The sequence below is a fragment of the Apus apus genome, chromosome 18 (assembly GCF_020740795.1).
Source record: "Apus apus isolate bApuApu2 chromosome 18, bApuApu2.pri.cur, whole genome shotgun sequence".
NCBI lineage: Eukaryota > Metazoa > Chordata > Aves > Apodiformes > Apodidae > Apus > Apus apus.
Genome location: NC_067299.1, coordinates 3394319 through 3411146, shown reverse-complemented (window position 1 = coordinate 3411146; position 16828 = coordinate 3394319). Strand labels below are relative to the sequence as shown.

The 16828-nt window shown below is 38.9% G+C and overlaps 1 protein-coding gene across 1 annotated transcript; it reads right to left on the bottom strand.

Moving 5' to 3' along the window:
- Positions 1–36: 36 nt before the first annotated feature.
- On the bottom strand, positions 37–14726 carry TRPV3 (transient receptor potential cation channel subfamily V member 3). Its single transcript, XM_051636129.1, has 17 exons — positions 14620–14726; positions 11259–11363; positions 9554–9640; positions 8697–8854; positions 7931–8107; positions 7581–7721; positions 6847–7127; positions 5964–6140; positions 5662–5820; positions 5197–5298; positions 5010–5083; positions 3917–4082; positions 3364–3430; positions 2713–2987; positions 1764–1876; positions 1063–1133; positions 37–141 (listed from the first exon to the last, which is right to left on the bottom strand). Exons 1-17 carry the CDS (start codon positions 14724–14726, stop codon positions 47–49), a joined length of 2355 nt encoding a protein of 784 aa, XP_051492089.1. The 3' UTR covers positions 37–46.
- Positions 14727–16828: the final 2102 nt, after the last annotated feature.

The following is a 16828-nucleotide window of genomic DNA, read 5'->3' as shown; positions in this document are numbered from 1 at the left end:
TGATGCTCTCAGCCTTCAGAACCACCACATATCAAATGCAGCACAACTAAACAGAAGTTTCAGGCAAATCATCCATTTCTTCAAATGTATTCAGGGTATTTTTGCTGTTAGTTCTTGAATTATCTTCAACTTTGCTTGGATCTGCAAAGAAATGCATTATAAACAAAACAGGATATGGTAGAAACTGTATATGCAAGATGAAATTTTGCACATCTATTAATAGATGCTTAATTTGAGTAATAGTCCCATTTTTAAAATAAATGCATTTATTTAAGCAGCCAGTTGTCAGTTCACTACCATATCTCATAGAGACTTTTTTGCTGTCTGCCTCTTTCCTTTATTACTGAGCTCATTCTGCTATGCAATATCAATGCCAACTGACTCAAGAACAAACCAGAATGAGTCTCCCAGATCCTCATCTGCCCCTGTTATAAACTGACACCTACTGCCAAAAGGACACTGGACACCTCCAAGTCAGGTCACTTCTCCATTACACTTCCAGCAGGTGGGCATCTTGAATTTCCTGGTCAACATCCACGAGGGGAAGTTTGTTATCCAATATATATTGCAAAACTTACACATGAATGTTCCAGAGTTAAGAGCAGCAGGCTATAGCAGTGCCAGGTAAAATCAGACCAATTTCTTGCCAGACTTTTCAGTCCTATATATGGCTATTTAAGGACTAAATCTACTTTGTGGCAACTTTTTAAAAATCATCTTTTCTATCTATTAAAAATTTCTTCAGCCTCATGCCATTAAAATACTATAAGAGAATCTAAAACTTAGATCAAGCACAACTGCTTAGAGAAAAATAAAGGTAAACCCACCATGTTTTGGCACCAAGCCATAAACAGAATTTGTAACCAACTCTCTCTCCAAATCTTTAAAACTAATTTACCAGCCCCTACCACATTAGCCATGAGTTTCCCCAGCAGTAAAGCATGGCTGAATATCTAGATTATTAGAGTTTATATTTTTAAAGGTATAAACTATATCAAAGCATTTCTAGGAATAAAACCACAACAATTTCACAAATATGGTGTTGTAAAAATTCTGCAGTACCTGTTGGCCCTGGATCTTCATTAATAAATGAAACATGTGTTTTCCACTCGGTCCATTTCACTTCATTAATCCTGTTTATATTGTATATAAGTTTTGTTATTAGCATGCATTATCCTCCAGCTGCATCACTGGGCTCCCCTTTTTATATCTTTATTCCTTCTGACATTGGGATACTTTACTATCAGCACCTGCTTTGCTTGTAATAAAAGGCTGAACACCTTTTGCTGTGCTATGTACTAGCTGAAGATGAGAATAATACTAAGACTACTCTATGATTTCACACAGTGCAAGTACAGTCTTGAAACTAATCTGAAGTGTTTCAGTATTGTTCATAAACCAGAATAACAATATATTCTTTAATATGGTCATCATCAACTAGCAGCAATTTCAATAAATTACTTTTAAGCTGACATTCAAAGAAGACTGACAAAGTGACACTGACTGCAAGCAGACTTGCTATGTGTACAATAAAAACATACAAAGTTGAAAACCAATGTTCTTACCAAAAATTTCTACATAAAAAACCCTATATATTTTCATTTAAAACAATTGGTCACAACTGGAAAAACAAATTGGGTTTTCATGCATCTAATATAGTTTGTAGAGATGTAGAAATATTTTAAAGAAGATTTTGAGGAGAAATAACCATGAAGAAACACACAGAGCAGAACTGATAGCAGAGTATTTTAGCTTTGCTTTACCTTAAGCACAGCCTGGTGTCATTTTCAGCCACTTTACACCGTTCTCCCAGCTGGAATTTTTTCCTCAAACATTTTGGTAGGAATTTTTCAAATTCCAAAATAGTTCTGGCTCTCTATTAACAATAAATAATAACATGAGCATGGTTAACCATATTCTATGGTGTCTGATTTCCTAGCACATACAGTTTGCAGGCTCCATGTTTCAGTGTAACATCACACCTCCCTCCACAATCCATAACCAACATAGATTCCAATGACAACAAAAACATGGAATGCCCCTTATTTGACCTGTGCAAGCAGAGTCTACAGCTTTCCCAAGTCAGCCCCACCACAGAAAGAACACTTGGAGAAGAACCAAGAAATCCCTCTCTAAACTCAGTGTTTAGGGTTTAACACCAGCACCTTCATGCAAGACCCTGACACAGGGACACAGAGATGGAGAGATGGATATACAACTTGCAGTGGGATGCCACCCACCATAGAAAGCAACTCCAATCCCAATTACAACTGTGTTCTCAACAACAGCTTGGGAATCAGAGCTTTCTAGCTTTGGTAAAAGACCAGGCTCAGATGAGGTGTGAGAAACTGGAATAAACTCATGCATTGCTCAGCCTCAAGGGACGGAAGGGCAGAGCATGTTGTGATAGATTTCTGGGCAGATAATGGAACACACCTTCCTCCTGACACATCAAGGGGAATGAAAGTCATAAAGGTATGGGACAGTGCCTGGGGTTAGAAATCTGAGCCATAGGATTGCTTTCAGGATACTCAGTTCTGAAGTTATTACACTACTCTAGTATTAAAATGACTTATTTCCATTATTTGCACACATATACCAATGGGGATTGTCATTGTTCATGGCTAACCCCTTCTGTAAGCAGGTTGAACTACCAAAAGAGTTTAGCTGATGCATCTACACTTGACTAAGCAAACTAACTCACAAACAAACCTGGAGCTTCCAGATGTGCTCACTCTCTTTAGAAATATCTTCCACTGTTTCTCCCATTAACGCAATCAGCATGTTCAAGAGAAGAACAAAAGTCAACACAACATAAGTTATGAGGAGCAGAAGAAATAGCACAGGATACTTTGAATTTTCCTGGATCTCCAGATCACCCAGTCCTAGGGTGAGCTTAAAAAGATCCAACAGAACAGGTCCCAGGCTGCTGTTGGAATGGCGGCACTCGCTGCCCTCTTGGCAAGTTTCAATCAATGCAGCAAGAGCTGAGAAGAAAGCAGGAGAAAAATTTTCATCACAATTATGTTTTACATGTACATGGCATTTTATCCTAAAGAATTCAAAATGCACAGCTTAATCAAGAGCCAGAGCTGCCCAGGCACACACACAGCAGCTAGATGACAGATGACCAGGGAGCAGAAGGAGCCCACATCCAAATGAAATTGCAGGCAGACGAGCAAGAGCCCAACTACTTCTCTGTCCAGATAGCCTCCAGACAGTTTAAATCTCTAAACTTGGCTGTTTAATATCCAGAAGGAACCCAAACATAAGCTCTCATCATGGCAATAGGGTTCTTATTCACAATAATGCTAAAATGTTTACTCACACAGAGCATCAGTGCTTTTCTCCAGTAATATTTACCTACTCCAAATCCCAGCAAAAACACGATATAGACAACCAAAAATTTTATCACATCTTGCAGGATGACCTAAAAATTGAATTAAATATTTATCAGAAACGACAATTGAGAACTAGATTTATACACAGGAATTCTGCAGGGTACAGGTATGCTACACACTAAAGTGTTTTCATCAAGGAAACTGGTTGTAGTCTCAGTGAGAAACCCAGAGAAGATTTAGGGCTGATTTTTAGTCTCACGACTGACTCTGGTGTGTTGCCACAGGGTGACTAATTCTGTACAATATGGACATTGCAGCATATGATGCAATTAAATAGCAGAATTACATTAGCCGAAAAAGCACAAGTTACTTACATATTTAATAGGAAAACCTGATAGTTTTAAGATATCAGCTAGTTTCTGGCAAAGTTAAAAAGTGTATCCTGATGAAATAATACGTACAAACTGAAAATAAGAAATTTCAGTTTGAACTTTAAATAACATCCAAATTGCTGAATATGCTTGGTTGGGATTGTATCACAACAAGGCAGATAAAAGAAAAGAAAACAAACTTGCCTTTTGAATCATAACACTGTAAATGCCCATGGACTGGAAACCTCTGGTGAAATAGAGCATATTAGCCCATCCAAGGGCCATTGCCAAAACAAGACACACCAGGTGTTCTTTGTAGGAAAACAAGTACAAAAAGACAGAGAAGATCACAAGCAAAGCTTGTATAAAACTGTTAAAAAACAAACACATGTATGTAAAAGGGAAATTACTAGAACAAAACCAACAACACAATGGAACAACATGAAAACAAGACTTCTTGGCTTCTTATGCTTTAATTCTAATTTCACATTGCATTCTGTTTTCCTCTATGAACATTTCCATTATAGTTAAACAATAAAATAGATTATTAAAGGTAATATAAGCATATTAACATACTAGGTTTATATTTATTAAAGCTTACTTTAAGTGAACTGCTCTCCCCCAAATAGCTAGTCAATGCAGATTTTGCTGATAAAGACATTAATAATTCTAAATAGGATCTTCGAAGCCATTTAATTCAAGCTTTAGCTTAATGAATTGTTAGAATCATTACAGGAAGGAAGACACTAGGAGAAGGTCTGATGTGCTGTGATAGCATGCAGACCAGATTCTCAGCAGCACAAGATCAGTATCAGTGTGGATGTAGGAGAAGGAAGAAAGGTAGAGTTAAGCCACCTCTCTTTTTATTGATCCTACAATCATATGCAAGAAATGAGAGGGAATCTGTGCTTTATCTAGGCCAGCTGATGGTAGAATCCCATCAACCAGCTGAACCAGCTTTATGCTGTTTTTCCTTCCTGAAGTAGTCCAAGAGTGTGAAACTGTATCTAATTTATTAACCAAGTTCCTCAAACACTTTTCTTTGTAGACAGCTCTAAAGAGATACAGATAGTACTGCAGAAAAAGCCAGTCCATACACACCAACACCCAGGACTGTTGCTGAGCCCTGCAAACATTAGTGTGTTACAGAAAAACTGTAAGCAAAATTATGTCCATCCCTCTAAAAATGTATAATCTAGAAAAAAAGTGAGCACCTGCTGCAGGTGCACATTCTCTGTGATCATAAGATAGATGAACATTTTATAGATAGTCTAAAGGACATGCATGACAGACTTACAATGCAAAGTGGAACCACGCATCAGAGAGAATTGACTGCAGGTCTGAAGGTCTAAGCAGAAAGATGGCTACACTCTGTGGGAGAGGGAGAGCAAAGGTAGAAATGGCAGTAAGAGAAAACCAGGCCTCAAACCTGATTTTTCAAAACAATTTAATTCAAGTTGTTGTTCTAAAAAATACAGTCTCACCTCTTTTATGGCTAAAAATATTGCTCCTAGCATAACCATCACCTGTCCTGATAACTGCAGCCATCCCACACCACGTGTTAGAGCTAGTGGATAAGGTGGAGCCTGCAAGACAGGTACAAAGAGAAAGATTGAGCTTCAAACATGAAGGGTAAAAGGCAAAGTAACAGGAAACCTCATGTACGTAGCTCTGGGGACTCCATTTCTTCCCTTTCAGTAAGATTTTTTTCCTTGTGGTGGATTTACAGAATTGGCCCTCTAAGATGAATATTTGGAATAGCAGAAGTTTCTTTCTTCAAGGAAAATCAAAATACCCTCCCCACACTTTTAGAAATTGTACTACCTGTCTTTACATTATCTACTTGTACTTTGGGTTACTTTCACAAAATGCAATTATCTCCTCTATTACTGCTCTTCCTCCTTCCAGATACGAAGGTCAACGTAGTGAGATGAAGTAGCTGTACTCACTTCATTTTCATTAGGCCTGTGGTAGGAGACTAATGTTAGTGTTACGTTGTACAGGAAATAAAAACAGCAGGACATGAAGAACATGTGTCGTGCAAACTTCTTCCATTTCATTCGCAGGAGGGAGTTCAGGGGCTCCAGGGTCAGCATCTCATGGCGATTCTGAAGGAAGAAAACCAATTAGGAGTTGAACTTAGAAGCAAAAATGACTGGTTTACTCTTTTACAAGTAATTCAAATGGAGAGGTTAACACATTTGGAATGAGTGTACTGCTAGAGAACAGATAGTAGAAATAGATAACTTACACCAATATTTGTATTATAGACAATAATTTCCAACACTGAATTGTCTGCAGTGGTATCTAGTTCTGTCAGATCATAAAGAGAAGATTGAACAGGCCCATAAGCCCAGTCTGTGAATTTTCTTGACAGGCTCCTGTTGGGCTTATCTCTTATCTCTCTGCTCAGGATGTATTTCAGAATCTAAAACATTAACAGAATAATTTGTAAGCAGGTATGTTCTTCATGGGAAAGGAAAAAGCAGGCATACATAGTTGCCAAATCCATCTTTTAACTATCACATTTTCTACAGCAGAGTAATTCAATGTATTTCTGTTATTCACTAAGTGCTGTTACAGATGACAGACCTCTAGGAAATAAATAAAGTGGTTTTAACACCTCTGGATTTTCTATCATTTTTCTAAAGGATGAAATAACAATTTTCTATGTGTTCACACCTATAACTTCCTTTAACTTAACTACTTTAAGATTATCCCATTGTCAATTCTTCACCACAATACAGTTGATTTATGAGAACCAAAATCAACAGCAGCATAAGAGAGCCGTTCTAGTGAGCTTTCTGAAATTATTCAGTGTATAACACCACAGTTATATTGTCATAAATGCTGAATGCCTGATTTTCTGTACACAGAAGGGTTTGTAAGGCTGTTTTTAAATAGTATGTGTACTTTGTAAAAGAGAGGAACTGTTACAGGGAAACCTTTAAGGGTAGAAGCAACAGTGCAATAGAAATATTTCCTCGTATTTTGAACTAAATTAGCTCACCAGATATTACTGATCCATAGTACAGCATAACCAGCTTGGAAAACTACATGTCAGAGCAGTAATGTTGCCCTTAACTCTTGCTCCTCTCCTAATTTCCTTCAGATGCTACTGAGATAATACCCACCTCTAATTTCCCAGTTTTTGCAGCTAATTGCAGGGGTGTCAAACCCTCCTTATTCTTTGTTGTTTCCAAATTTCTGTCTTTACTTTTCAACAGAATCATATCATACATCCTGATTACAAAGTCATTCTGGGTTTTAAAGTCCTCAGCCACAGTCACCAGTGCATGGAGGATGTTGTTTCCTCTGGAATCCTGAGAAGTAATATTAGTCCTGCTATTGTCCATTAACAGTTGAATTATGTCTGGTTGATTGGTACATGCAGCTAATGCCAGTGCAGTTTCACCTACAAAATTACAAAATATAACATGTATTCATGTTTTATTACAAGCATTCAAATAATTTTATAAGAGTGACTGTTTTAAGCATCTTAATATATGAAGCACATTTACATATTGATTGTATTGAATTTAGCTTTTGTTTTATAAAAGCTTAATTTGCATGAAAACATTATATGGAGAAAACCTCCAGAAGCTATTTTGTTACATTTTATTTGCCATTTAACATTTACAATTTTTATAGTAAATGTTTGGTAATTATTTCTGAATGTTTCTAATATGTTGCCTTCTGGCAAGTTTCTTTTACAAAAGGTTCTGTGCCATTTTTTGTATCTTATGATGTGAGTTTCCTAATCTAGGTTTGCCTATGGTAATTATTCACACTTGCCTTTCTTAGATACTGTCTTAATTGCTTGGTTATTCCTTCCTAATTTTTTCGGAGAGATTGCATTTCCACTTACCAAAATAGAAGCCTTCATGCTTGTGTTTGGGATTAAAGAAAATACCCTGGGCATGAGCATTGACATCAGCTCCTTTTTCTATAAGGCTCTGAGTTATTTCATACTGTCTTCTTTCAATGGCAATATTTAGAGCTGTCTGGCCTGAAACAGACACAGGTAATTAGCAATGAATCTCTTCAGCACATTAGGAAATACTAATGATGTTTCACAAAGTGAAACATCAGCACCAGTGATAATGATTAAAAGTTGTTTTAGGAATTCAAACCACTATTAGAACATTTGAAGAAAACATTACTTTTATGGATGGTGGATTTAACCATATACCTGGAACTGGTATCAGATGGCAATACCTTTATATGCTTCTTCTGTGTAGGCTGCATTGACAAATCTCTCCAAAATACCATTTTCTTCTGCAAAGGACAGCAGCATATTCACTACCTCGTTAGTGTTTGGGTTGATGTTCAGCAGAGCTTTCATCAGACAGGTTTTGCCAGTATCTGAAGCTGTGAATTTTTTCATCAGATAATCTACAAGAGTGGAGTTTGAGATTAGATCATAATTTCTTATTAAAGAGGATGGAAAATAATTCAATCTTTAGTTTATTAGGGGTGGAACATCAGTTATTTGCCAAACAATTACTCCATGCTATTCACTTTGTATTTGAGCTGTGTAAACTTGGTCAGATGATGTATTAGTAACTCCAGACAGACCCAGAACTCCTTCCTGACTTCTCTGCCCACCCTACCCTGCTGCACAAGCCCTGGCTAGACTACAAGTCGACTGCAGTTTGGATGGAGACTTCAGCTTTGAGTCTGGTGGTGCAGTAGGCTGGGAACACAGTGCAGATGGACCTTCTGTGCATCATAAATAGGAAACAAACACGCCCCAGTGCTGCCTCAGAGGCAGCAAGGAGGTGGCTGACTGAACACCTGGAGCTGTCATTTAGAAAGAGGAAAGGTGGCAAACATGACACTGCAAACCAGTGACTGCAGATTCACAGGCAAGTGGCTGCTGCACAGATGTTCTCCAGTTTTAGCTGACAGGTGTGCTGCCAGAGGAGCTACCAACCTTCCTCCAGAGGAGCTACCCACCTTCCTCAGGAGCTCCACAGCTCACCTGGCACAGTCATGTTGGAACACGCGTTCGACCGCTCCTTCAGCTCGGCGAGCAGACACTGCAGCTCCTCCACATTCCCCTCAGACACTGCTCTGAACAGGTATCTTTTCAGCTTCTTCCGGGCACTAGTCTGCTCGGGTCCTTGTGACATGTTAGCACTGAATGATTAAAAATAAAATAACCCAATTTACTGTGCTTGCAGTTACAATAACTTGCCCCAGACTACTTACACTTGCCCCACTTCCATATATATCTTGGCACGGATCTCTCAGAATGTTTCTGCAGATGGTTTATTTGCAGATAAGTGGCTGCTGAGAGGGATTTTATAATAAAAATTTACATTTTCCAAGTGTTTTATTTTGCATTTTTTTTTCCAGTTATCCATTCTTCTAAAACAAAGGCTAAGAAAAACTTTTCTCATCTCTCCACAACTTGCTGACTTCAGTGCCTGGTTACCTGATGCTGCACTTCAGCTGCACCCATCCCACTCACAGAAGGTAATTTTTAACCTCACATCTTTGTATATATCTTTCCTGATCATATATTATTCTGCAATATGATTTAATACTTCCCCCCCAATCAGAAACACTCCCAGCTCATGCCTAGTTGCTCATGACATTTAGGTCACGTGTTGTCATCTAGGAAACAGACATCATATATGAAAAATCCTCACACTAAATATGAGATTTGAGAGGTCACATTTGTTTATTTTAACATTTAATTACTGAAGAATCAGAAATGTGTGCTCACACATGACCTTATTTCTAAAACATGGCAGGCAAAATAGGTTAGATCTGCCCTATCATAGTCTTAATTCATTGAAAATACAGTAAGAAATACTTCATGTCATCACTCACCAACAGCTGTCCACATTAGGGCTATATTCAGTTGCATCATCCTGAAGAGACTGTGGGGAATCCATATCTTCCCCATTCCCAGATGCACTATAGAAAACAAAAAAAAAGAAGCCTAAGTGCTACGTCAGGAAGATATTGGAAAACATTTTGGCAAATTGCATGAGAAATCAGCCAGTAGGAGGAAGCAGTATTTACAGTAGAACCAAAATTAGTCTAACTGGACATTGTCCTTTTTAATTCTATCATTTTACTCCTCCAGGAATTTTAAAGTGAGTGGTAAAAATAAAGACACCCACATGATTTTATTAGATTTAAAAAGCCATGAGAAAAGCAATCTGGTTTCTGTGTTTTGCTGTTATTTCATTGCAGATCCTGAAACTGTGGGAAGTTTCAACAATCTGCTGCTTTTTATACAACATCCTGAGTGCTTGAAGCTTGCATTCTTCTTTTCCACATGCTTAATTTGTCATCTGTCACAAAACAAGTGCTAAATCAGTAACAGGGCATGAGTTGCAAGCACAAAATGAAAAGGATTTACCTACAGATTCTCTACACAATGCACAGTAGGCTACTCATGAGTATTTTGCAGCTAACTGGAATGGAAGCTTCCGCTGAAAGAAATTGAGGACTGGGTCCTAAATACATATTTAGATAATAAATTTAAAGGTTTTCAATGGCATTTTTATTTTGTAATAGCTGTACAGGATTTACAGACATTCCTAAAGACTAATTTGACTTTAAAAATGATTTATTATCATTTTTCACACTTGCATTTTTGTTTTCTGTAAGGTTTAGATTTGATTAACCACCTCAGATTAATAACTTAGCCTGAACTAGTAGTTATTGAAAAAAGAGATGTATGGACAGTAATGCAAGGACTCAGCATTGCTCTGCAGACATTCCCTTTGAGACAAGGCTGGTAGCTCAGAGTCCATTCATATTCAGACCATCACTTCTCTGCAGAAAACCATGAGGAATCTGGGGACAAAGTGTAGTCCTGTGCAGGTCAGTCCCTGAACAAGAGGGAGAAATTTGGACACGTCTCCTCTGAAACCTAAATCAGACTGTCAGCTCATTCCAAAAAACTGGTCAGACACCCATCAGAGACAAAAACTTGTCGCCATTCTGGGCTTGTGCTAGATTTGGTGCATATTTCCTTTATTCATAATTATTGGCTGTTAGCATCCCAAACATTTTTTAAAATTAAGTGCAATCTTCCCAGTCATAATTTTTCTCTATTCATTCAGCATAAATTTTTGCCTTCAAATATTTCAGACTCAGCATCTTCATGTTGTTTGATTGTTAATGAGCAAAAGAGGGAGGATGTCAGCACACAGCTGGGAACAGGATTTGTTAAAATAAGCTGTAGTCCTCACCCAGTAGAAAATGCACAAATGGGTGCATGGAGTTTGTCCTAAATGTATCATAAATAGGAGGTTAAGATTAAAAAAAAAAAACAAAAAACTGTATTGATTTAAAATGTATTCAGAGTTGAGGCCTGATACATTCAGGGTACATGACAGCAGTAGGTAAGTCATCTAGCAACAAGTGACCTCCTGTGGAGTTCTGTCTTTGAAGGGATCAAAGACTAAGAAAAAACATGAGAAATTTCAGCTCAGAAGTTTAAGGAGAAATAAGGAGTAGCTGCTGAAGAGAAAATGGATGTATTTGCAGTGTGGCTATTGCACATGCATCCAGAACTTACCATGGACGAATATTTGAATCCATTGGTTTTGAAAACACAGGAGGAGATGTGTTGTTTGGAGTGGCATTGCTTTCAAACCCATCAATCTCCAGAAAGAAGTGTGAGCTGTTGAACACAGTGCATTTAAAAAATATTAGTAAACAAAGGAGGCTCAACCCTAAACCAAGCAAAGCACTCCATGTATATGCCCAGGACAAGGTTGAAAATTTATGTTTTCTGGCATTCTAAGTAACAGGACCCTGGAACTGAGGCTTTTCTGCTTTCCCCCTGGGGGATCCCAACCTCCAACATTGTGCCCAGCACCTCCATGTCAGCAGACGAGCAAAAGATCTCTAGATCTTTTGAAAACACATAGCATCAGATCCTGAAATGTCTAAGCAGCCACCCCAGCAGCCTGAAAACAGCTTTACATCCAACTTCTGTGCCAACAGCCAAATGCAACACCAGGGATTTACTGAGCAGCCACACACATATGCACACACACACGTGCACATGCTTTTTAACCTAATGCGTTCCAGTCCCTATTCCTCCAGCCAGGAGCCATCAGGATGGATCCTTTCAGACCCAGCAGCAGTGATAATCATTCAGTCAGGAAGCTGGAAAGGTTACATCTTAAATAATATGAGGCATTTCCACCATCCAGGAATGAATGTGTAATCTTGCCAGGCAGTGCATGACATTTAACTATTTCTTTGCCTTACGAGTAATGATTTAAAGGGAAAATGAGTGACATTTGAAACAACACAGAAGGAGGAACATGAGAAGAATAGGAAGATGTTGCCCTTTAAAAGCATGTGGAGTTGAGAGGCAAAAATCTATGGCTTGGTATTACTAGATCTCATTAAATCACTGCTACATTTCTCCAAGGACAGAGGAGCTTCAGTGCTGGATGTAGTGACTCCCACATGGCCAATTGTTCAGAAACTATCTTACATTTCTACTACATTCCAGTAGTCACCTGGAAAATGTTTTCAGTTCACCTAATATTTATGGTTTGTTCCATAGGCTATTTATTCTTTCTTTTGACATCATGTCCCCAAAGAATCCTGCTGAATTCAAGTACACATACTGATGCTAAAAGGCACCATATTATTAGGACACTGCTGAACAATCTGTTGATAACTGCCAAAAATAGCCCTATTTAATCTCATTTTCCAATGGCCTGGTGATTCAAGTGTTAATTCTCTGTATGTGGTTGTTTAAACATATATGACCTTTTAACATTTGAGATATACCTGTGAATGCACTCTAAGCAGACAGCAAGTAAAATGCCACTTCTGGTTAGGAGGACAGTGTCCCTGAAATGACTTAGGCAAGGAAGTGCTGTTCAGAGTACAGGAAAAACCTAGACAGAAACAGGACCATTGCCATCACTTCTGCCAGCTGCTGTAAATCACTGTTGTTTCACTGAGGTCTGGACTTGGCAGACAGACTAAGAACAACTGCAAAAAACATGGGTTCATCCTGCTTTTTTCCTGAGTTGCAGGAGCTGTACCAACAGGCAAACATCTGTTGGAGGCCACAGTGAACCTCCTTGAAGCCAGAAGTGCCAGACTCTGTGCTAGACCATCTCACCTGCTCTTGGCTCAACACCAGGAGAGGACAGGGTGCTACAGGCTGATGTTTCTGAGAGCAGCTCCTGCTTTACCAACAGGGTGTTTGTGCTGGGGATTTTGACATTCAACAGATGTACAGCAGCTATGAAGTGGGCCCTGGTTTGGAGGCTGACATACCTGACCTATCCTGGCATGTGGGTTATCTGGGGATACCATGGGGGAAAAAAAAAACAAACCAAACCCAAAAGCCACCATGCAGGGCAGGTGGACAATTGCCAACAAACACCCAAGTGCTTACGTGGCCATGGTGCACGCTCCCAGGAGCACTGCCCAGAAGCACAACCAGCCTCCAACAACACTGGCAGCACTCCTCCCAGCCTGCCTGTTGGTTTTCCTGTACTTAATTATATACTGTTAATCCACCCAAATACCAGGACCTTCCAGAAGGGGAAGTCATTATCTTTTCAGAAAGTGCATATTGCCAATAGGTTTTGTCAAGTGAGAAATGGCACCCATGGAGCTGCAGGAGCTGCTTAGTGGCAGAGCAGGAGGAAGCATTTTGAAGCAACTGAAGTAAAACAGAATAGAAACATATAATTAATAGAAGGTGTTCAACCCCTGCATTAAAATGCACATGATTTTTGTTCCTGACATTACAGGAATGTTGCTGGCCACACCCTGAGCTCTTGGCTGAGAGGTGAGAAAAACCCCAAGGTGACTGTTACTGATACCACAAAACTGATGTGAGATACAAGCTTCAGTAATTGACTGGTAGTGATTGCTTGTTATAATAACATCATCATCGTTCATGGAACTGCCCCTTTTTGAAGTCCTGGGTGTATTGTGAGCTGTTCAGACACTTATTTCCCCTTATGCAACCAAAGGGTTTCTCTTTTTGAATTTAACGACAGAAGGACAAATTGGGCCACCCAGGCAGTGGGTCTCAAGTAACTAATGACAGCTTCTGTGGAAAGTGATTCCACTGATTATTAAGAATTATAAATGTCAGAACAGCTGCAATTGCTTAGGCCTTCATAGTCTAAAAAACTGCCATAATAGCTAGTAATTAGCCATGGAGTGAAAAGTTTATGAATGACAATTCATGCTCACTCTGGAATAACTTAGTTGACTCCAACACCATAGCATCAAGGATGAATTACTGCTTGTACTTCCCCATTCACATTAAATACAAACCTTTCCTCCTTTTATTAATTCTCTAGTCTAAATTATGGAAGTGTTTTATAACATAATGTAATGAAGAAATCTTGTGAATCAGAATAGTGAAAAACAGAGTGAATTCAGATTGCTGCTTGTGATGGCACTTCTCAAAGCTCCCACTCTCCCAGCCCTCATTTTTTAATTCCCTTCTGCCTCTCCATAACCTCTCACATTCCCATGGGAGGCTGCCATCTGATCTCTTTAAAAAAAGATCACTCTGCCTTCTTCTGTTGAAACACTGACCACCATCAGGCCACATTCTTGTCAGATTATACATGTCTGGAGAGTGGATGCAGGAAGCCCAGCTGACAGGAGAGACCAACTTAAGACTGGTGCATGAGCCTGATGTCCCTAGGACAGGGGTTAAATATTTGTCCCAATAGGGTAAACACATCCACCTAACCAGGATAATCTTCCACTTCTAAAGAGCGGGAGCATGTTTTTTTTGAAGGCACCTTGTGCTCCTCAGGTCTCTCTCATTTATATATGCAGCAGGAATAGAGGTGTTAGTGATATTTCAGTGCAAACATCTACTAAAGGATATAAAGCAGGGATCTTCAGTGTTCTAGGTGGAGCAGGAGTCCTACCTTTTCTTTGTGGGAGTGCTTTCAGTCAGCTGGTTTGAAAGGGGAACACCAGATGGATTTGTTTTCTTGCCCATTAGTGGAACAGTTTCGTTGTTATCTTTAATCATCTTTCTGCAGTAGATAGACTCACAGTTACTTAACTCCTCTTCATCTGAAGAAAGTACAGTGATGGAATTGCCTGTTTGCAGGATCTTCACATGGAAGCACACAAATCTGGATATGTTTTCAAAGGTTTTCATTTCTTTTAAAGCACATACACACCATTTCATGTGTCAAGGCTGGAGGGTTATATTCATGACTGATTAAATTACATTCCAAGAAAAGTGCCATTAAAAGTGATACCATAAATCCAGGAGAACCATAACTTCAAGCATGCACCTAAATTAAACTGAAGGGAGCCTGTCAATCACAATGACAGTTTATGTTATTTAGAGAAACAAAAGGAGCACAATGACTTTTATAAGTAGCCCTACAGTTTGTGCACATTTAATCTAAGTAGCCTCCTCTTGTCCAAGATAACTTCAGAAAAGTGGTAAATACCAGGAAGATCTGTGCAACAGGTACAATGTGTGAAAGAAGGTTCCAGGCATGAAGGGAAGAACACAGAAAAAGCCCTGAAACTCTTCACTGCATTAGAACAGCAGAAACAACAGACTCTAAATATGATTCCCAGGCTGAGTTCAACTAAATAATCACCTGGATAACATCAAGGATTTGTGTCTTGTGACACTTTTCAACATTTCTTTAGGGAAAAAGAAAAAAAATCATGCCTCTACTGGATGGGAACCATCACCACCACATGAGACAAAAGCATCTTAATGCATGTTATCTGCTTATAAACACCCACAAAATTAATTCTGTAAGTAATAATGAACTGTTTCTCAATATAATACTCAAGGGCATAATTTTAAATCACCAAGTGTTATCTTAAAGCAAGAAGGTTAATTTAGGACACTACTTTTACATTCAAAGTGAATTTTAAAGTAAGTTTTACAAGGTTGAGGACCCACCCAGCAAGTGGTTAAGTATGGAATATTTTCAATCCCAAGTACAAAGAGCTGAGAATTTACAAGGCCCAAACACATGTAAGTGAAGCTCTAATTTCTTGTCACTAAGTGGAATACAAATCTGAAATACTGGGAAGTACTCCTTAGCTTAAAAAAGTTGGCTTAAAAAAAATAGGCAGGAAAATAAGATTTTATTGTGCTTTCTACCATTGGTGCATGTGCTCACACTAGTGACACTCATAAATATGTCTAGTGTGGATGCATTTTCTAAGAATTCATAGAATGGTTTGTGTTGGAAGGGACCTTAAAGATCATCTAGTTCAACCCCCCTGCATGGGCAGGGACACCTCCCACCAGCCCAGGTTGCTCCAAGCCCCATCCAACCTGCCCTTCAACACTGCCAGGGATGGGGCAGCCACAGCTTCTCTGGGCAACCTAGGCCAAGGTCTCACCACCCTCACACTAAAGAATTTCTTCCTAATGTCCAACCTTAATTGTCCTCCAGTTTTAAATCATTATCCCTTATCCCCTCACCCAAAACCCTTGGGTTTTAACAGCCACATTACTCACTAAAGAATTTCTAAAGGGCAAATATTGTTTACTTAGTACACCTGCATACAAAGTACATTGCAGCTTTCAGTGCAGTGAGTGCAGAGAAGAACTGAACTTGGATATTACATATTCAAGACAGGAAAAAAGAGTTTTGTCTGTGCCTTTGAAAATGGAATTCCTGTAGTCTTCAGATATTTATCAGTGTATTCACTGATACAACATTTAATCTGAACACAACTAAAAGAAATTACTCTTGTCTGGCTTAGTTCATAAATAATTCTGCTACTTGTTTCTTCCCTAGTATTTTATGAATACACAGCAGTTTCTGACAGTTTTCACCAGAGATTTTGGCAGTGACTCACAAGCATGATACACCATTTAGGAGAGGTGAAAAACACCTCTTTTTTTGATTTTGAGGATTTGACTGTGTAGTCTCAGCTAGAAAAACTATTTTAAATGGGACCTCAGAGTCTACACAAGGTAAATAACTGCAGGCACAATGGTAGAAGGAACCTGCTGCAGTGCTGAGGTAGCGTCTGTTTCTCATTTTTAATCACGATTAATTGCAGGTTTAGAAGAAAACCAAGCCAGGGCTTTTGACAACATGGCCTAGGGAGCTCACTTCTTGTTTTAACTATGTCTATGCAAAT

Bases quoted from the DNA above. Each gene is read 5' to 3' on its own strand.
- TRPV3 (XM_051636129.1), bottom strand. From the start codon at position 14,726: ATGATTAAAGATAACAACGAAACTGTTCCACTAATGGGCAAGAAAACA. The intron at 11,364-14,619 runs GTAGGACTCCTG...TGTGTTCAACAG, and splicing joins AGCACTCCCACAAAGAAAAG to CTCACACTTCTTTCTGGAGA. The intron at 1,877-2,712 runs GTTTGTTTGTGA...TATTGTTAATAG, and splicing joins AGCACATCTGGAAGCTCCAG to AGAGCCAGAACTATTTTGGA.